General features: G+C 33.8%; 1 protein-coding gene across 3 annotated transcripts; it reads left to right on the plus strand.

The window, feature by feature from the left end:
* The first annotated feature begins 3 nt into the window (after window positions 1–3).
* Window positions 4–22,119, plus strand: LOC127810940 (uncharacterized). 3 transcript variants are annotated; one of them, XM_052350574.1, is made up of 2 exons: window positions 4–429; window positions 21,907–22,119. In XM_052350574.1, exons 1-2 carry the CDS (start codon window positions 19–21, stop codon window positions 21,994–21,996), a joined length of 501 nt encoding a protein of 166 aa, XP_052206534.1. In that variant the 5' UTR covers window positions 4–18; the 3' UTR covers window positions 21,997–22,119. The 3 variants fall into 3 exon arrangements, with proteins under 3 accessions (XP_052206534.1, XP_052206535.1, XP_052206533.1); XM_052350575.1 differs by lacking the exon at window positions 21,907–22,119 and adding an exon at window positions 15,881–15,945; XM_052350573.1 differs by lacking the exon at window positions 21,907–22,119 and adding an exon at window positions 555–968.

Here is a 22,119-nt window from a genome sequence, read left to right on the forward strand (position 1 = left end):
CCCATTTATGGTCACGTGATGCCCAATTCTAGCTTTAGATGGAAAACCAATTCTCAGGGGAGGGGTTGGAAAATAAATTCCAGGCATTTGGGAGGAAAAGAAGAAGATGCTGCAGCAGCAAACAGCAAAGGAGCGGAAGCGAAGGAGAAGAAAAGGGGAAGCGCGGCCGGCAGTCGCAATGAGGAGGGGAAGCTCAATCCGAAGCGGGTTCTAGTGGTTTCTTCGTTGGCGGGAAAGGCCTGTTCTGAGCGAACCAGGATGGGGGCTCCGATGGAAGCAACGATGACCGACAACGCCGTGAACGATAATTCCGAGGACAGTAGAGGAGGAGGTAGATCCAGAAATCTCCCAAGGCTCTTCATCAAAGAAATGGTGCTCCGGAATTTCAAATCCTACGCTGGCGAGCAACGTGTCGGCCCCTTTCACAAGGTTAGGGTCTCTCTCTCTCTCTTTCTCTCTCTCTCTCGCGGCTGGTTTGTAGAGTTTTTCCGGGTGGTTGGTCCTAATGGGAGTGGGAAGAGCAATGTGATTGATGCCATGCTTTTTGTGTTCAGAAAACGAGCCAAGCAGGTAATTCCCCAATCCGGTTTCTCTTCTTTATGGAGGTTCCTCTTATTTTATGTCTTGCGCTTTCCACCATTAAGAAATGTTAAAGAGGGAAAGAATTGAATTCGATAACTTGCTCAGTTGAAGACGATGCTGCCAATCATCGCCTCTTCCCTCTTCTCGGCTTTGCTCTGCTCCTATGTATGTATGTATATTTGTGTATATACACACACACACAAAGCTGGGTGTGTATGTATGGGTGTGTGTATGTATATTTGTGTATATATATTTGATTTTTTTTGAATATTTTGTATAGTATATTTGGTTTTTTGAATATTTTGTATAATATATTTGATTTATTTTTAGGTAATTTCTAGGTAAAAAATTAAGACAATCAAATGCCTTCAATTGATATTTTCCCTAGAATTTAATTCTAGGTAATTTAATTCCCTAGAATTAGTTTTCTTTCTATCCAAATTCCACCCTTGCACCCTTATAGTTTTATGCATGCGCATGCATGTTTGTGTCATTGTTTGGTTTGTTTCGAACACTGTTGATCAAGAGGTTGTGCGCCATTATTCCTAATTTTTCTTCTTGGGGCATAAGCCTCACACGTGCAGGCCACGAGCCCAAGGACCAGATTCTAGCCGCCTTCTTTGGCAAGCCTTTCGCCATTAGTTGATCTCCCTTTACCTTTTTCTCTTCTTTCCCCTCTCTTCTGGTTCCCTGTTTTCCCTTTGTTCTTGGTCAATTACAATCATTACTACTATTTGTTTAGAGACAAAAAATATTATGTCTCTAAATAAGTAATTATATTAAAAATAATAGAAAATTTGTTTTCTTTTTCATTTAAAGAGGGAAAACTTGTCTTTGCCCACAAAAAAAGGTTGGCTTCTCAAAGTGAATTTGGTCCCATATCCAATTCACAGGTAAAATGGCTGTACTTTTTGACTTCATGATCAATTAATACCATTAGGAAGTAGCACCTGATTTAGATTATCAAGAAGAATGTTAGGAAGCATGGGCGTCGTCTTAAAGCTTCACTTGGTGTCGAGTGTCCTTCAATTTTTATGGCTTGGGATGAACGACCTAATTGAGGATAGGGAAGAAATTATTGTGGTTAGGTCTCTAGTTGTATTCTTGTTACTTTTTTCTTTCGAAGGGAAAAAATGAGTAACCTTCTAATAGGGATTGCCTTATTTGTCTGTTTTCTTATTTATCTTATTAGATGAAAGGTCGATGACTATTTAGTATTTGTCTTAATAGAAGTTATAACAAAAAATAATGGTTTTAAGAGCATACAATAAAAATACTAATTGAGAAATGCTTGCATAAGTTAATATTACTAAACAACCCCTTTGAAAATCAAGGAATTTATTTTATTGCTAGCCGCTACCACAAGGATCAAGCCTTGTCCTACACAAGGATTTTTGTTGTCCTAGACAAGTGGTAGTGTTGTTCCGAATAAGAACATATCCTTTTGTGTTGCCTTAGAATCTACAATAGAGAGACTTTTTGATGCCTTCTTTTTGTTATTCACAAAGCAAAAAGCCCCTAACTACGGTAATGATCCTCTATGAGATTAGCCTTGACAACATCGACTTGGATCCAATTAGAGCGTACCCCACTCCCAAAAACGAAATTGAAACTCTACCGCAGTTGAGAATTTGTTTATTAATTCTCTTATTTTGATTTCATCTTATGTACAAAGTTTATATAAAACTCGATTATCCTGCTTTTGTGAAAAAAAACTTAAGACAAAGAAGTTAGAGCCCTAATCAAATAAAGGTATGGCATATCCTAAAGATTGTTTAGGATACTCTTTCTACTTCCCAGATGATCAAAGAGTCTTGAACAACTGTCTTCATTTCTTTACAACTTTACTAGAGAAGCAGTATCCGTGGCTAGATTGATACATTTGGCAGTAGTTGAGTATCAGGCCTCAAAGTCAGAAAGAAATTACTAAAGCAATATATAAGTAAAAATTGCAAAAATATTTTTTGATTTTAATAGAAACCAGTTAATATTTCTTCAAAAAGAAAACAGTCAAAGCAATTTCTTCAATAAAGAAGAAACCACTTTAGAGGTTTTATTTTGGAATTTTTTTTCTCCTTTCCTTATCACTTCACCCTCTTCCCTTCTTTCTTTATTTTTTTTAGCAAAGAAAAAGGTGTGTGCATGTGCAACTTGTGACTTGCTTACTTGGGTTGTGGGAGTTTCTTTGTGCAAGCTCTCTTTCTTTCCTTGATATTCAAGGAAAACCAAAAGTCATTTTTGTCTATTTTTTAACTTTATTTTTGTTTATCTTTTCAAAAATAGAAAAAACTATAGTTAAGCCAAAGGGGTTTAAAAAACCACCTTACCCCTAAAATGAGAAAAAAACTGCATTGGTAGTTTCCAAAATAAACCCCCAAGGCGGTTTCATGCATAAAGAAGAAACTATCTTGGCAATTTTTGAAAAGAAAAATAAAAACCAAGACAATTTCTTTAGTAAAGAACAAGTCATATTATAGTTTATTCTTTCTTGGCCAATTGGTTTGATGCAAAAATAACAAGTCATATTGTAGTTTATTCTTTCTTGGCCAATTAGTTTGATGCAAAATTTTACACCCACAAACCTAGATTAATGAAATAGTGTTTTTGGTGGTTGAGTTGGATTGTGAACTAGGTTGATCCTACCTTGGGCTTGGAAAACAAGCATTAGAGCTATCTAAGATGGTCCTATAAAACTTCCTCCTCCCTCCCTCGTCCCTTCTTGATGCTCAAGCCAAAAAGCAAGGAAGGGTGTTGGATTTATAGACTCCAATGGTAAAGTCTCATTAGGAATCCGTATCTTTTAAATAATTTTGTTGTTATGTTGTCTTCAATACAATATGATCAATTTTCCTAATGTAATGTGATTTAGAATATCATGTTAAAATGATAATCAAATTGGTTGAGATTATGATGATAACCTAATATATTAAGATATCGAATCTGTTGAGACCACAATTGTTTGAATTCTTATTTATGGGTTGGTGGCATGGGCATGACTGAGGCTATGGGTCTTATTCACATGTTAGATAATATAGTGAAGTGAATATTATCGTATTAGGAAACCCCCACTTTCTTAGTTGAAGGTTCATTGGATTAAAAAAAGTAGAATAAATGTTTATATTTCTTGATAAGATTCTTGGGCTTTGTATGGAGTTTCATAGTATCAAGGGTTATTACACTTCATCTTTCTATAGAATTTTGGGGTGTTGATGTGGAGGTAAAGGTTGTGGGCTAAGTCAAGGAGTAAAGCTAAGGCTATGCTACCTAGGCTATAACGACCTGGTAATGGGTAAGAATATATTATAGGTGGTCGTGGTAATTAGTGGTCAGGGTGTCTATTTTGTGGTGGTTGGATAAATGGATGTGCCTTTGACATTAAGAGTGTCGGGAATTAAACTACTATTACGGGTCGAAGGTGAAAAAACATATGATTATGATGATTGGAGTATCCATATTAAGTTGAACGAAGAAAGACAACAATAAGGCTAGCTAAGTGAAAGTCGAAAAAGACAAGTAAGGGAATTATAGGAGGAATTAAGAGTTAAAGTAATAGGGGATAGTGTATGGTATATGTTAATCATATATGTGATACAGGATGAGGTGTTGTGCATGGTTGGTATAAATATGAAAGTATAACGTATTAGGAGTGCAAAGTCAAAGGGGAAAAGGAGAATTAGAGAGGGAAGTTGAGAAGTTCAAGTTAGAAGTGTTTGAAAGTGGGCTACTGAGGATGTTGGAGGAAATTAGTTTCTATCGGTCGACAAATAGGGGTTAGGTTGTCGACCGTTTGGGTAAAAGGGGGCTAGCAGTTGATAGATGGAGTAAATTGTTAACTATTGCTAGGGGACTATTGATTGTTGGCTAAATTGGTATCATTTAGAAAGCATTTGCATTTTGCCTGTCAATCGATAGGGGTGGTCTGTCGACCGATTGCGAAGAATGGCCTCTGACTGTCGATCGTTCCTTCACAACTATCAATCGATTTTAGCAAGGCATGATTTTCTAGGTCATTGGCGTATAGATTCAAGAGGGATGGGGGAGAGGAAGTCGGTGGAAGCTTGGAGAAGCAAAGGCAATCGTGAGGCGATGGGGATTCTCCTATCTTCTTCTTCTCTTTCTCTAATCTTGTTCTCTCATTCTTCCTTGTGTTGTTTATGGTTTTAGGACTTTAAGATAAAGGGGTGTGTTCCTGCAGGTAGCTTTCCCTCCTTAGTTCGGCCATTCAAAGTCTCCAAAGGCAAGCTCTCTTCCCCATTTCTCCTTAACAGGGGCAAGTTTTTGTAGTTGGATTGGTTTCTATGGAAAGTTCTTCCTCATATGAAACCAGCCTCTTTGTTTTACACCTTTGGGTGGTTGTGAACCCACATTCCCTTATGGGGGTGGATGTGAGTCTTGCTTCTCCTTCTTGCTCTAATCCTTTGGTGTTATTACCCTTGAGATTTGATAGAAGGAAACACCCGTTTTGAATAAAGGGTTCATATTTGTCGTCTACGCGGAATGTTTATAAATACCTCTCGTTTCTTGTTGGTTTGTATTAAACTCCTTTCAGGCCTCAAATAGGGTCTTGTATGACTCTATAATTCTTGTAGAATGATGCCTAACCATGTGGGATAGGGTCCTAGAAGGTGTGGAAGTATTTTGTGTGCATTTCAGGTGTGTTGTATATGGATTTAAGGGTGTGAATTACAAGGGTTATCGACCGGTTGGGCTAAGTTGTCGACTGTTTGGGTGTCTTGCGAAAGGAAACTGTCAACTGATGGCTGGTAACTATCGAATGGTTTTGCTAATATTTGTTATCCAGCATTGCATTATAGCATTGGGCTTCGAGTTTGCATTACGGGTGGATCATTTGTTATATGTGCTTGGACACGGGCATTGTAGGGGGACTAAAAGTATTAGCATTGCATTGGATGTGAATGACTACGTGGGCAAAGCGTGGCCTGATGCTTGGTTTTATAGGGGCCATGGTATCATGTTTATGTTTACACTGCCATGCATTTTCTATATGTTGCATTGCATGGTTATTGATGCGCATGATTGATTTATCTGCGGGGTACTTGCGAGCTTCGACTCAGGATGATGTTATGGGAGCTTTGGCTCTTGATGATGATGATAATGTTATAGGAGCTTTGGCTCATGATGATGTTATGGGAGCTTTGGCTCATGGTAGTGGTAAGGGAGTTATAGTTCATGATAATATGCTAACCAATTTATGGTTGTAGTAGGTTTGTATATAGAACCTTGGGTGCCAGTGTATGTGTGTCTTATGTGAGCCCCTCAGTTTGTTATGTGTATTGATATGTTTGTGACTGGTAGGTCTAGTTTTGGTTCATGGCATGGTTTGTGAGTGATGTACGGGGAAGTTTATTTTTAGCCTTGTTTCCCTTCTGTTTCATTATACTTGCCGAGTCTTGTAATTCACTCTTGCTTTACATTATTCCAAGTAAAGGCAGGCAGTAGCCTCGAGTAAGTCCAACAGTGTCTGATCCTCTATGGGTAGAAATGCGTACAAAGTAGTTTCGACCAAAAGATTATTGGGCGTCCTTGTCTTGTTTTGTATCCCAGGGGGATATAGTTTTATTTTGTTAAGTTATGTCACTCTTTTAAGCCTCATGGGTGGATAAGCCCTATGTTGTGTAAAAAGAACTGTGAATTCTTGTGTCTTTTGCTTCCGTTGTGTGGTAATGAAAGGAATTTAAGGATGTATCCTTTAAAAAATTATATCTATATCCACTCCGTGGGGACTTTTTCTCTAAACTCCTATGATAGCGAGACTTTCGGGAGTTGGCCCTTACATAGGCAATAGAGCTAAAACATTAGAGCTAAGGTAGTGGTTTCAAGGAGATGTTTGTATTATGTTGTTTGTCTAGATCCTTACTCAGTGGTATTCATCCTTAACATTAGTTGCTTACTTCAAGGTCACTATAGAGATGCACCTTGGCTGGTGTAGATTTGTAAGAAGTGTGCACCTTAGGTTAAGTGGCTTTGTGTGCACCTAGGTTGGCTTTGACTTGTACCACTATGCAAAGGTGCACTTAAGTGGCTTTAATTACACCCTAAGTTTGGTGATTTTGATTTGCAACCTTCTTGAAGAGGAATGCACTAGGTCGGGAAATTTTGTGTATACACTAGGTTATGAGACTTTAATCCTTAGATTTTTAGTAAAGGTACACCCTACGCTAGTTGGCTTTGTGTGTGCCTTAGGTTGAGCATCTTTTATCTACAAACTTCTTGTAAAGGTGCACCTGAGATCAAGCAATTTTTTATGTATCGTAGGTTTAGTGGATTTGATATCACCTTAAGTTGGACGACTTTGATCTGCAAACTTTCTATGGAAGTGCACCTTAGGTCAAGTGGCTTTGTGTTCACCCTAAGTTGGGTGGCTTTAATTGTGCCCTAAGTTACATGGCTTTGATCCACAAACCTTTTGTAAAGGTATGCCTTAGATTCAATGGCTTCGTATGTAAAGACCTATTATTGGGTCTAAAATATATTGCCATTATTTTATGTGTATAATGTGCCATTATTGAGTAAGGTGTTGGAAAATATTTTATGTGGTGAAAAGGGAGTCAAAATTATAGAAAGGAAAATTATGTGTGTAAAATAGTCAAAGTCAAATGAAGTTTAAAAGTCCAAGTCAATAAAAATTTAAGTGAGAAAAAGTCAAAGCATTGGATTTGTGTGTATAGGAAAAGTCGAAAATAAATAAAATTGAAAAGTCAAAGTGATGGAAATTAAGTGGGTTGAAAAGTCAAGTTGAAGAAGAGTGGAAAAGTTAAAATTAAATTAGTTTGGGGGTTGCCATTAATTATTTGTTTTAATAAAATGTTATATGCATAAATAGGTGTTATATATATGTATATATGGTTATAGGGGGATTAAATAAAAAGGAAAAGAAAAAGAAAAAATGAAAAATAGGGGGTGGGTGGAAAGGTGACAGCAAATCACTCTTCTCCCCACACCTTCCCCACGTCTTCTCTATTTTCTTCTTTCAATCTTTTTCTTCCTCCCTTTGCTCAATTGCTTCTTTTTTTTTTTTTTTCTTCTTCTTTTCTTTTCTAATTTAGAGCTCCAAATAGGAGGTGAAGTTCCAGATTTTTGGCAAGTTGCTTCCTCTTTTCTGTTCAAGCATCTAGGGTAAGTTCTTCTTTTCTTGTTTCTTTTTAAAGCAAGTTTCTCTTGTTCTTTTCTTCCTTTCAGTTTATGTAAATTCCATTTCGTTATTTCAATTTCAAATGCCTGATACATTCTTCATTATCTCTTTGGGTTTGTCCTAAAAATCCATTTTTAGGCTTTGTGGGTATTCCTTCCATTTACTAAAAATCTTGTGGATTTTCTTAAAACTAATTGATGAGTCTTGTTGAGAGTTTCAATGGGGTTTGATTCACTCCATAATCTTGCAAGGAAGGGCATTTTTCTTGGTTAGGATTAGAATAATGCAAGTGTTGTTGATTTGCATACATTTTCTTCCATCTCATTTTCGGTCCTGAAGTTTTAGGGGTTGACCTTTCGTTGAGAAAGGGTTGACTTTCTAGTCTATCAAGAGTTGACTTTCATACTTTCAACGGTCGACTTTTCAACTTCTAAGGGTTGAATTTTCGTGTCCATAATTGATTTTTCTTATCCATATTTGTGGAAAAATAATTTATAAATGAATCATGATTAGATAGGGGCTGAAATTCGTATATTAACTACAATATCCTTTTGTTGATTACTAAGTCTAAAATAAGGGTGAAATAAAGCAATGTGTCCATGTTGAGCATTGTGGTGTGTGGCTTCTAAGGTTGCAGCAACAAGAAGTCAAGGCACCGCTATCTACCTCGATTGATTAGGAAGTTTCCTAAGTAACTTGGGAAACTTCCTTAATCTTTAGCTTTCCTAAGTTTCTTGTTTTCCTAAAATATATATATGTTCTATTTTTAGTAATAGTTGTAGATAGAATGCATCTTTTAGTTTCCTAAAGTGTATAACCCTAGTGTCCTAAATTATCTCTCATCTCCTCTAAATGAGGACAACCTGTGTACATTGTTTTCTAAGGAATTATAGTGTCTTCTTCTACATGGTATCAGAGCCACCCTAAGGAAGATTCAAACTCGCCCTTTTTCGGCCTTCATTACTCGATTTCTCTTGGTGCCTCGATTCTTCAGTGTCTTCATCACGAAACCTGTGCATTTATCGCACAACTTTTTTTGCATTTCTTTTCTAGGGTCCGCCTCTCTTACGTTAATCAAAGATCATATCTGAAACCTTTGAAATTGCAACCCCTACCCTAATTTCTGGGGACACTCATTCGGTGGATAACCCAGTGGAGGAGAGCTTCCGACTGTCCATCAAACCTATCGGCTAAATGGTAGGAATTTCCTTTAATAGTCTCAACTTATCAAGACTTTCCTTAAGGGTTGTGGGAAAGGCAACCATCTAACTGGGTTGACTCCAAAGGAAACGAATCCATCTTTCATTACGTGGGAGATAAAAGATTCAAAAATCATGTCTTGGATGTGGAGCACCATGCAGCCAAAAGTCAACAAGAACTTCATGTTCTTGAGTACGATAAGGGAAATATGGGATACGGTCCAACAAACCTATTCCAAAGTTAAGGATGCTTCTGTAATTTTTGAGGTAAAAACCAAGATAAACACTACAAAACAAGCTCAGTTATCAATTACTGAATATTTCAATAAGATGAGAGGGTTACGGTTAGAACTTGATCATTATCAAGCAATAAAGTTGGTGTGTAGTGAAGATGTAGCCACCGTCAATCAGATTTTTGAAAGGGATTGAGTTGTTGAATTTTTGGTTGGATTAAATACTGAGTCTAATCAAGTTAGGATCCAAGTCTTGGGTAAGGACAAATTTCCTAGCCTAAATGAAGTCTTTGCAATCATTACAAGTGAGGAGAATAGGTGGTATGCAATGTTGTCAAATCATAGCACTGAGGTATTAACACTTATGACCAACAATAAAGAAGGAGGAATCAAATCAGGGATTGGGAAACCAGTTGCTATTGGAAAAACAGCTTCTGTTACAAACCGAGGGTATAATCATGCGGGGCAATGGTGCATCTTTTGCAATAAGCCATGACATACTAAGGAAACATGCTTCAAATTACATGAAAAAAAGGCTATCTTGGGCCGAATTGGAGGGTTTAAAAATATAAAGCATTAAAGTTATATCTGTAATAAAAAACCAGAATAAGCTGTTAGAAAAAAGAACAGAGGTTGATTCCACTAAGTTAAATCTAGTAGATCTTAGCAAGCTAACGAAGGAATTAAGCAAGCTGAAGGCATTCCTACAACTTTCTAGGATGGAGCATCTTGCTCTTTGGTTCAGCAAGGTAAACAACTAACTTATGGGACTTTTTTAGCTTCTAAATCTAAAAGAAATATCATGTGGATCCTTGATTTAGGAGACATTGACCATATGACCCCTCATTCACATGTTTTTGACACCTATGAACCTTTTAAAACTATTACACATTACCATTGCAAATGGAACATTATTCCTATTTTTGGAAAAGGCCAAGTTTCCTTTAATCCTTGTCTACCCCTTAATCAAGTCTTTCATGTTCCAAAATTGCAGCCAGTTTAGTTTCTATTCATAAACTAATTAAAGACCTTAATTGTTTAGTTATTTTTTCTCTTCGTATGTGTAAGTTTCAGGGCAAGGATATGGGGAGGACGATTGGTGTGGTTAAGGAGCAAAATGGGCTTTATATCTTACAAGGATAGAATTTTGGTACTAAAATGGAACAACTTATAAAGGATTGTTTTTCTCAATTTGCTTATGATATCTCTTTTATTTGGTTGCATCATTTTAGATTAGCTCATCCCCTATTTGTTTTGTTAAGAAAAATGTTTCCTACTTTGTTTAACTCTCTAAATCCAAACAATTTTCAATGTGATGAATGTATTGGGGCTAAACATCATCGGGTTCCTCATCCACTCAACAATAAATTCTCTTCTCAACCTTTTAATCTTATTCATTATGATGTTTGGGGACCCTTCAAAGTATTTAACTGTTTTGAGGCAAAATGGTTTATATCCCTTATTAATGATTGTACTAGTATGTGTTGGGCGTTTCTTCGAAACGACAAGGTTGCCATTGGGACCGTTATACCATCTTTTTGCAAAATGATTAACACCCAATTTGGCATATCTATTAAGAAGTTTAGGATTGATAATGCGAGAGATTACTTTAATACTCATATGCATTAGTACTTCCGACAAGAGGGCATTATTCATGAATCATCTTGTGTTGATACTCCTCAACAAAATGGAGTGGTTGAAAAAAAAATGCAATATCTTCTTAATGTCACCTGAACTCTCCTTTGTCATCATCATGTTCCAAAAATCTTTGGGGAGAAGCTATATCGATGGCCATATATGTTATAAAACAAGTCCTTTCTAGGGTGCTTCACAACAAAAGTGAAAGTTAAGTAAGATTGTTACGGGACAAGTAGCGTAGTTCAAAAATTTTGAACCTTATCCCGATCCCGGTGATTGAATCAACATCAAAATCAAAACAATCACATACATAATAAAAATAAATCTAACCTTTAGATTTTTGAGTTGTTTGCGGATTTGAGCCATCCAAGCATTTGGCCTCTAATTCGTGATACGCGACACGCGTCCGTTGGCAAGGAAAACGGAATGAGAGTGTTAGCTCTCTCTCTTTTTCTTGGCTTGGGTATGAACGAAAAGAACCTCATGTTTCATATCGATGTGGAAAAGAAATGGGAGAGAGTGAATGACAATTTTTTTTTCAACTCTTGAAAAATCACAAAATCATTCATTAATTTAGGCAATCCATAAAGGGGTATTTATAAAGGAGCATGGCCTCCTATGGTTTCGAAGACTTTAGTGGTATGGGCCGGTCTATTTATCCTAGTCCAACTAGTAATTAATTAAGTGACCCAAATCAAATTATAAATTTAAATAAAATATTTTATTCAAATCTAATTTAACCCAAATTTAATATTTAATTTAATATTTGGCCTAAATACTTTATTTAGCTCAAATATTAATTTAAACCCAAATATATATTATTTCATATTTGTCATTTCAACAAATAAAAAATTATTAAATTAGAAACTCTTTTCTAATTTAATCAATTACTATTTTAGAAAACTATTTCCTTTATGACAACCTTTGTCATATCGACCTCATTACATTTATTTTTTCTTTTTTTGTGAGAACCTACGACGGCACAACTTCTTATTAAAGTGTCACACTTAATCATACGTCTGTTCTCCTAGTTTAAGTCAGAGATCGTACCTATTGCGTATGACTCATTAGGCTTTCGAATATGTTGACAATGTGTTAGTATGAACACATAAGACAAGATTAGTCTCTAGCAAGGCGTCATGTCTACCCAATTATTCAGAATGATTCATAATCTGTAAACAATCTTTCATGAGCATAGTTACCATGTAATTCGATCCTCTTGTCAATGTATCTTCTGTGATCTCAAGTCTGGCTATGTACTATTTGATTACAATCACATGAGTTTTCTTCAGTCATCCGAATATCTCCAGTTAATAGAAAGTGAATCAATAACTCCTTATTGATCTCTTTCACCATGACCATGGATTTAAAATGAATATCCACCGAAGGTGCCTTAAATACATCATCCTCTATTAAGGGATAGATGAGTTTTATCTTAGTTATGCACCCATCTCCATAAGCCTCATGATATGTTCAACGATCGCCCATGTGCAGTCTTTGTCTAAGTCTATCAAAACGATGTTAAAGCATACCGGTCTTCTTATGAGATGATCGTGACGACCTTAGGTTTAAGGATTAGTTACACCCATCTCGTATGAGAATTCCATTAACATATAACTAAAATGGATTCTCATGGCGAGTCATATCTAGTGACATGTTCTCCAATATTGGTCACCTATGTACTTGTCTAGGCATCCCCATGCCTATGGGTCTGAGACCCCCATTGCTATCACATAGCAAAAACATAGCACATACAAGTCTTACCACAATTGTTAATGTCCATTCTTGACATCGTTACGACTTGAAACATTTAATGATGTTTAGAAATTGTGATGCATCATCTCATATCTTTATAGATTAATCACAGTATACAGCATATGGACTTCTATCTAGTTTCATCCAGTCATTACAATAATAACAATAAACTAATATAACGACTTCTTATGTAATTGAATAACTCATTATTCAATAATAAATATGATTGCAATTGTCAGTATATTATATGCCCAATCTGATTAGGTCTAGAGCACCTACACTAACAAAAGTCTTTTTCAGCTTTTAGGATCTTTTTTCCCAAATCTTAATCTTCATACTCCCTTACCTCCTAAGATGTTTGGGTATGTTTGTTTTGTCCACATACCCAAAGTCAATAGGGGATAAGCTGGATCTTAAGGCTTTTCGATGTGTTTTTCTTGGGTATTTACCTACACAAAAGGGTTATAAATGCTATCATCCTAGTGTTCAAAAATTCTATGTCTCAAAGGATATAACTTTTCTGGAAAATCAAGCCTTTTTGGCCCTCCTTCATCTGGATAGCAAGTAGCAGCCCTAAAAAATGTTGCTTTGGATCTTGATCCTTTGTTTCCCTCTCTTGACACATCATCAAACTAGCCTCCTGCACCTATTCCCTCATCTTCTCTTTTGCATTCTAATGGTTCTAGCAGTGAACAAGCCATATCTAAGATGAGTACACCTATTAGATACAAGGGTTCCTCCTTTGTGTACAAAAGAATGGAGCACATTGATGAGTTGATGCCACCACCACTTTAAGATCCAGTATGGTGTGATCGAGATGACACATCAAAACTTTTTTTGACATCAGAAACTCCTTTCTGATCATGTGCACCCTGGCTAGGGGTTTTCCAACCACAACCAACTATGACTGCATAGGATGTTCGCCACACACCAGAGGTCAGTGGATCCTATCAGAGAGCATCTGCCTTCATACACCACTGAACACACAGAGAGAATTCCACCTCTTACACCAGATAGTTTTACTCAACGACAAATCTCTGACACCAATTCACGAGATAACTCTGTCATCTCTGATCTGAAAACCAGATATACAATCAAAAACTAACAACAGATCATTAATCATCTCAACCATGTGATATGTAACAAGCTTCACATTCAGTAGATGTTCAACTAACGTGCACCCATATGTTTATTATCTGCATCTTATGTAATATGGCATGTGACTATATAGTAGATGGACTTTGATTTTTCTGTTGCAGCATATAAGCCCATGTGGTTATGGAGAAATCATCCATTACTACAAAAAATCTAGCTTTTAGTGATGAAAAATTCTATCGTAAAAACTTCAAATTCCGTCGCTAATTTATTCGGCGATGGATTTAGTAATGGACGGATTCCTTCACTAAAATTGGTGTTACTAAATTTTAACAATGGAATTCTAGAGATGGAATCAAGTGACGAAATTTTTTTTGTTTCTAAAAAATTTTATCACTGATTTAATGATAGAAAAAAATCTAGTGATGGAAATTTTCGTTGCTGATTCAAGAAAAAAATAAAAAATTTAAAAATTTAAATGTAAATAAAAAATATATATAATATAAATTATATAAATAAAAATTTAAATTCAAATTTTTATATTTTTTTAATATAAATATATATAAATAAAATTTCTAATAATTAACAATTTATTTTAATTAATTGAATAGAAATTGAACATTTATTTATATAATCATTAATTTAGAGACAAAAATAAAAATTAAAGTATTTTAAATTCAAATTCATATAAATATGTAAGATAACAAAAATGAATATGAAATTCAAGTTGATTAATTCAGTTAATGAAATATAATCATAAATATTTAATTACAATTAACAATCATCATTATTGATATTTGCATTTTGTTCCTCATCACCCTCGTTACTCTCATCATCATAAAACGGATCTCCATCCAACGGGCTTGTCGATGGTCCAACAATAATTGTAGATTGTTTTAATATTATAGACATCATGCTATTCATCTAATCCTTCAAAGAAACCATCTCTTATTGTCACTGACGTAGCTGCACATTTTTAATGGTTATCTCGATAACCGTTTGTGTCAGCTCCTAGTTCTTACTTTGCAGTTCGGTCATCGTCTGTCTCATTTCCTCATTCTAGTTCTGAGTGGAATGAAACTCCTCGTTAATCTAAGTGAATCTCACTCTCATTTGTTCTAAATCATGTGACATGAACCTATATGAACTACTAGAAGTGCTATCAGATGCAATTGGGTAGGACTGATTAGCTTGAGAGCTGAGGCCGTAGACATGACCTTTCTTATTCCTATCAGAGACAGCCTGATAAAAGATGTGGTGCACGTTGATTGCAGTTGAAGAGGACAAATCGCTACCGATCGATGCTAAAGATGCATCTATACTTAATCTCTCAAATATCTCCTATATAAATAAAAACATTAATGTTGTTAATTAATAAAAAAATTATTAAATTTTAATTATTTACATAGATACAATTACTGCGACACCCTTTGATTTATTATCAACCCATACTTCTTATCCTTTATCAACCTTCCTAGTGTGAGTTTTCCTGAAAACTTCAAATTCATTGGACTCGCGGTCTAATTCCTTTTTCTGTATAACAAATTTATGAAATAAATAAGATAAAATACAAACCACTATATAAGTTCTTAAAATTAGAAATATTTAAGTAGGAAAATTAATTACCATCATCTTTTGACTCTCGGTGAAGGAAATGGATCCGCTTGTGTGGACTGACCCACCAATCTCGGAGGCATAATTCTTTTTGTTTTGTTCAGCCGTATTCTTGTACTTGTCATCATCCTACTTTGCCCTCAATGCTCTCTGCACGATCGGATCCATCCAGTCACCCTTATCAGTACCACATTTAACCTTGCTCAAATTGTTCTTAAAACTTCTCTGACTCGACTTATTCCAAATGATCCATATATGATCACTCTCATCAAGTTGCCATTTGAACTTCTTCTACAACAAGTTAAAAAAGAATAAATATGTATAGAATTTTAAATTAAAACTTCCTATAATTAAGAATTGCAATTATATTAGTGCTAAATTCTTTCATCCACATCGGTTGTGTTATTTCTGGCACGTCATCCCAATGAAGCCAAGCATCAATGTACCGTATCTTTCAAATCTTTGATTGTAGACTTGGTGGGCCAATCTCAGGGAAAAACTATAAAACCAATATTTATCAAGTAAAAACATGCATTTCTGTGTATAACAATTGCAAATAATCAATTTAAAATAATATATAAGATACTCATTGATCACAATTTTGATTACAGGATAACTCTACTCAATAATTAACTCTGCCAGTATTTGTTGGCTCAAATGGAGTCAGCTCAACATTTTCATTTTAAAATAACATGAAAATTTTAAAATAACATGATTACAAAATAACATGAAAATGTTGTACTTCTCATTTTTAAATAACATGAAAATTTTAATTTTTCTATAAATAATTACAAAAGTCAAATAGTCTATAAGTTAGTTAAATCTAATTAATTTTTAAATCATCATAAGGAAAATAATTTCTAATTTATTTTTTAACTATTGAAGTTTATAAATATTATTTTTTATTTTACTTTCAGACATATATAGTTTTAAATTTTTTTCCAAATAAATAATTTTTTTATTGAATTTTATAATATTATATTTGTATTTCTAAGTTTAAAACTTGTATTTAATAAATAACTAACTCATCAACAATATTTATAACATTATATTTGTACTTCTAATTTTAAAATACAAATGAAAACTAATTAAAATACAAATATTAAGTTTTTTATTTAAAATCATTATAACATATTTAATAAATAACTACTTAAAAATGATTTTTAGTATTTTGTCATTTTAATTTTTTATTTCTAGTTTACACATTTTCTAATGATTTCTCGTTTAAATCATCAATAATATATACACAATACACAATAATATATATAAAATATACAACTATATAAATATAAACTAAACAATAATATACATGCAATAAATATAAAAAACAGAGATAATAAAATTAACGGTTAATCATTAAAAAGTAACTAACAGAGATATTAATCAACTAACAGCTAATTATTATAAATTAATAGCCAAAAATAATATGTTGCGATTATTTTATTTGTTTAACATATCAGTTAAAATGAAACAATCTATAACTAACATAGATATTTTTCATCTAAGAAACATTCAAAGATGCATTTAAAAGTTAAAATGACAAAATGCTAAAACTATAATGCACAGAGAAAGGAAAAGAAAAAACCTTACAGATATTGGTTAGACTGTAACAAAAAAATTGGACATTAACTCTTTTTTCTTAGTGAGAGTGAGGTAGGGAAGGAGAGAGTGTAAATGAGGGGAAAGGAGTTAAATAATATATATACACAAAAAAATAATATTTTATACTCAATAGTAAACATAATAATATATATAAATAATAAACAAAACCCCGAATTTGGAGTATTCTACTTTCACGTAATTCACAGGGTTCAACAAACAATTGATATTTCATGATCAATGGTGTAATACTTTTTGTAGTAGCAATCTTTATATATCGTATTAATAATCAAAATATGATCGAAAGAAAAAATCTCTATTTGATAAGGCTTCTTCCTATACCTATGAATTTCATTAGACCCATAAATGATACATTGGAAGACTCCTTTTAAGTCTTTTAATATCAATAGATTGATTGTTTCACTCATGTATCTTTCAAAAAGAAAAAAGATATTTGAGAGTTGTTTCCCGAATCTGAAAGAGAGTACTTGGCTTCTCCCAATAACTAAAAAGTGTAATATACTTGAATTTAAAAGGGGTTTGTGGTGGTGGAGGATTTGAATTGAAAAAAGAGGGATTCTAGTTGTAAGATATCTAATGAAACCATCGCTGAAATTGAGATCTTATTCAAAGAGAATGATTAATTCATTTATAAGTAATATATAAATAATATTTAAACAAAAAAATAATAAACCAAAAAATACTATATAAATTATATATTTATACTAAATAAACAAAAAATATATATAAATAATATTTTTAGAGTCCAACTTATAATGTTAAACTAGAGAAAAAAAATGATTCACAATTTATATGTTAGAGATATAATTTTGTAAGTAAATAATTCCAAATATTTGATAGAAAATATTTTCAAAATCTAATAAATTTTATAAATAACTCTAAGTTTATTTGTACCACTAATTTTTTATACAGATAAACAATGATTTGAGTGCCTTCAATGATATCTGAATATGAAAATATATGTGTATTTTATATTTAGATATGTTTTCTTGTTTGTATCTTATATTTAGATATGTTACTTGTATTTGTCTTATATTTGAATAAATATTTTTTTGTTTTTATTTTTGCCTTATATTTGAATATGGGCTTCTTTGTTTGTCTTTAATTCGAATGCAGATATAATATTCTATCACTAATTTTGAATTTAATTTGAATTTTTATAAATTCTACATTTAACTATGAAAAATTTCATTGTTAAATTTCACTATTCGATCGTTGAAAAATTTTAAATTTAGTTAAATTTTTGTTATTATAAATTATTTATATTATAGTAACGGAATCATTTCGTCGCTAAACTTATAATTTAGTTTTTGAATTTTTAATTTTAGTGACGAAATTATGCTATTGCTAAAAGATTTTAATTTTAATTTTAATTTAAAAAAATTTAAATTTTATTTTCTTTTAACGATGAAATTATTCCGTCTTTAAAATATTTTTATTTTAATTTAATTTTTTTCCCATTTAGCAATGCTAAAAATTTTAAAATTAAGTTTTAATTTTATTTTCTTTTAAGAAATTCTGTTGTTAAATTAAAAAAATTAATAAAAATTTCAAATTAAAAATTAAATTTTAAAATTAAAATCATGAAAATTATTTAGTGATGGGCGTATTCATCGCTAAATTTAAAAAATATTAAAAATTATTTAGTGAGGGATTTTTCTGTCATTAATTTCGTCATTAAATTCAAAAAATATTAAAAAAAATAGCGATGGAATAAATTGTCGCTAATCCGTCACAAAAATTTAGCGACGACTATTCCATCGCTGATTTGTTGCTAATTTTTCGTCACTAAATTTCATTGCTAAAAGGTGTTTTTCTTATAGTGCATTATGGTTAAGAAATACTTGGCACTCAAAATAGATGTAATAGGATATGGTCCTCACAAATCAACATATAACAGGTTAAAAGGTTTTTTGGGGTACTTTGACTAGTGAAAAAAGAGAGTTAGGGTTGTTTAGCTATAGGACAAATGGAGCAACTATAATTGCTGGGATAATGCTACACGAACTAAATTGAAATTACAGAGGGAGTGCGGGAGGGCTTTCAAAAAATTGAAATTCTCGCAATATTTTGGTGTCAAAATATCACAAGAATTAAGGGTTGTCCAACTTTCTGTCCACCTTTACATTCGTGTAGCATTATCCTAATTGCTATCTACCAAATGCTTTAAAGTTGAAATATATGCTAATTTCTAGTTTGAGGTATGTGCTAATTTGCTCATGCATGACATAATGCGAAGTCTAAGTGAACATGCAGCATCAAATGAAACATATCCTCCTTTTGTAATTGACTAACATTAGAAAAAGTAATGGTTACAAGAGGTAATTGTAAGCTTTGCAGTTAGACAAAAAGAAGTTTATAATATCAGTACTAAAACTAGTTCGATCCAGCTTGTATAGACGTCCTTCAAGTCTCCCGACAACTATCAGTTCATTAGTCTTCATCAGGTCCTGAATACAACAGCCACACTGATAAAACATAACAAGTAAGCTGAGGTCATGAAGCAATTTACCAATGGAGAGTAAATCGAATTGAAATGATGGGATATAAAGAACATCATGCCGGGCAAAAAACAAACTTGAGTTGGAGTGTTGGACAAAACCAATTTGTACCACCTTTGTGATACTTCCATCGGGTAAGAAGATTGAAATGTGTTGAGAAAGAGGATGCAAGTTAGTGAATAAAACTAGAATCAGAGCATATGTGATCAATTGCCCCACTATCAAGAATCCAAGATTCATCTCCAACTGACCCATATAAACAATATTTCACATAATAGACATTACCAGCAAAATTCATGGTGACATTTGCGTTAGTGTTGAATGAAGAATTGCTGGTGTGCATGACCTTTAGTAAAGCATTTGCTAAGGCACTCAAATCATCTTGACCCAACATAGATGGTTCTAAGGGCATCTTTGAGGTTGACTCGATCATTAAGTTAGCTTTAGTAGCTAGGGCTTGGTTAAATTTTTTGTTCCTATTACCTTTGTATAAGCTTGAAACATTGATCTTTTACATGCCCCTCACATTTATAGTATACACAATATCCTTTTGTACCTTTCAATGCCTTTGTATTATTTGACTCTTGTTTAAAATTATAAGGCTCTGCTAACAAAGTAGAGCCTTCTATTGCATCTATATATAAATAAGGTGAATACTTGTCCTTGGGCCTCTACTTTTAACACCATCAAGTATGCCTAATTATTAATCATAGGAAGAAGATCCGAAAGGAGGATCTGATTCCTCACTTGATCATAGCCAGCATGAAAGCCAATGACAAATTGCACGAGTCTATTTCTATTTGGTATCTTGGCCATAGATTTTGTTGCACCATAAGTCCATGTAGGGAGTGGTTCAACAGAACATAGGTTCATCCCAAAGCCTCTTTAACTGTGTATAATACACAAAGACAAAAGCATTTTCTTGTGACATTGAGGAAAATTTCCATTCAATTTAATAGACTGGTTGTGGTCCATTACGCTCACCAAAACACTCTTGAGATTTCTAGCCATAGCTCCCAAGCTGTAGTTGTGTAAAGAAAAGCATCAACTAGTTCTTTTGAAATAACATTCTGTATCCAAGAAGTAATCATGTAATCACACTGTTAGTGTAATTAGTATTAGGGTAGTTTAGTCTTTTCCTCTTTTATCTATTTGTTGTATATAATGTCCTATTTCTAAACCCTAATGTTAGTGTGTGGATTGTTGAAGTCTTGTCTTTTTCCTCCTATTTCTAAACCAAATCTGATGGTTCGATTGAACATTACAAGGCTAGATTGGTTGCTAAGGGGTTTACTTAACAGTATGGTCTTGATTATGAGGAGACCTTTGCTCCTGTTGCCAAGATGACCACAGTTCGTACACTTATTGCAGTTGCATCTATTCATCAATGGAGTCTCTCTTAGTTGAATGTTAAAAATGCATTTTTGAATGGGAATCTTCAAGAAGACGTTTATATGGTTCCTCCACCTAGCGTTTCTCATCATCTTGGATATGTTTGCAAACTCAAGAAAGCTCTTTATGGCCTCAAACAGCGTTGTGCTTGGTTTGAGCGATTTTCCACTGTTGCTGTCTCTTTTGGATTTACACCTAGTCATCACGACTCTGCTTTATTCTTTCGATGCACTTCGGCCGGTCGCATTCTACTTCTATTATATGTTGATGACATGATTATTACTGGTGATGATGGTGACGTGATTGCTTATTTGAAATCTAAATTGACTTCGCATTTTGAAATGAAGGACTTGGGTCCTTTATCTTATTTTTTGGGGATCGAAGTTGCTTCTTCTCCTAGAGGTTATCTTCTCTCTCAGTCGAAGTACGTTACTGATGTTATTGCGCGTGCTCGTCTTACTGATAAAAAAATTGCTGCCACTCCTCTTGAGGACAATGCTCGCTACTCACCTTCTGATGGTGAACTCTTGACAGATCCCACTTTGTATCGCACTATTGTTGGATGTCTTGTTTATCTCACCATTACACGCCCTGATATTGCTTATGCTGTTCACATTGTTAGTCAATTTGTTTCCGCTCCTACTACAGTTCATTGGGCAGCTGTTGTTCGTATTGTGCGCTATTTTCGTGGTACTTGCTTTCAGAGTCTTTTGTTCCCCTTGACATTCTCTTTCGAGCTTCGTGCATACTTTGATGCTGATTGGGCTAGTAACCCCACTGATCGCAAGTCCACTACTGGCTTTTGCATATTTTTGGGTGATTCTCTTATCTCTTGGAAAAGTAAGAAACAAATCATTATTTCTCGTTCTTCTACTGAAGCAGAGTATCGTGCTATGGAATCCACTACTACTGAGATTGTGTGGTTGCGTTGGTTACTTGTAGATATGGGTATTCCTCTTTCCTCTCCAACCCCTATGTATTGTGACAATAAAAGTACTATTCAAATATCTCACAACTCTGTATTCCATGAGTGCACGAAACATATTGAGATTGATTGTCATATTATTCGCCATCATCTTCAGCATGGCACTATCTCCTTACCCTTTGTATCTTCATCGTTGCAGCTTGATGATTTCTTTACCAAGTCTCATCCAGTTCATCGTTTTCATTTCTTGCTTAACAAACTCTCGCTACTTCTTATTGTAGCATTGTGAGTTTGAGGGGGGGATGTTAACGTAATTAGTATTAGGGTAGTTTAGTCTTTTCCTCTTTTATCTATTTGTTGTATATATACTTTAATGTCCTATTTCTAAACCCTAATGTTAGTGTGTGGATTG

Source organism: Diospyros lotus, chromosome 10 (assembly GCF_014633365.1).
Source record: "Diospyros lotus cultivar Yz01 chromosome 10, ASM1463336v1, whole genome shotgun sequence".
Classification (NCBI taxonomy): Eukaryota; Viridiplantae; Streptophyta; class Magnoliopsida; order Ericales; family Ebenaceae; genus Diospyros; species Diospyros lotus.

Coding starts and splice junctions, on each gene's coding strand:
- LOC127810940 (XM_052350573.1), top strand. CDS start 19: ATGCCCAATTCTAGCTTTAGATGGAAAACCAATTCTCAGGGGAGGGGT. Junction 430..554: donor GTGTCGGCCCCTTTCACAAG/GTTAGGGTCTCT, acceptor TTTTGTGTTCAG/AAAACGAGCCAAGCAGGTAA.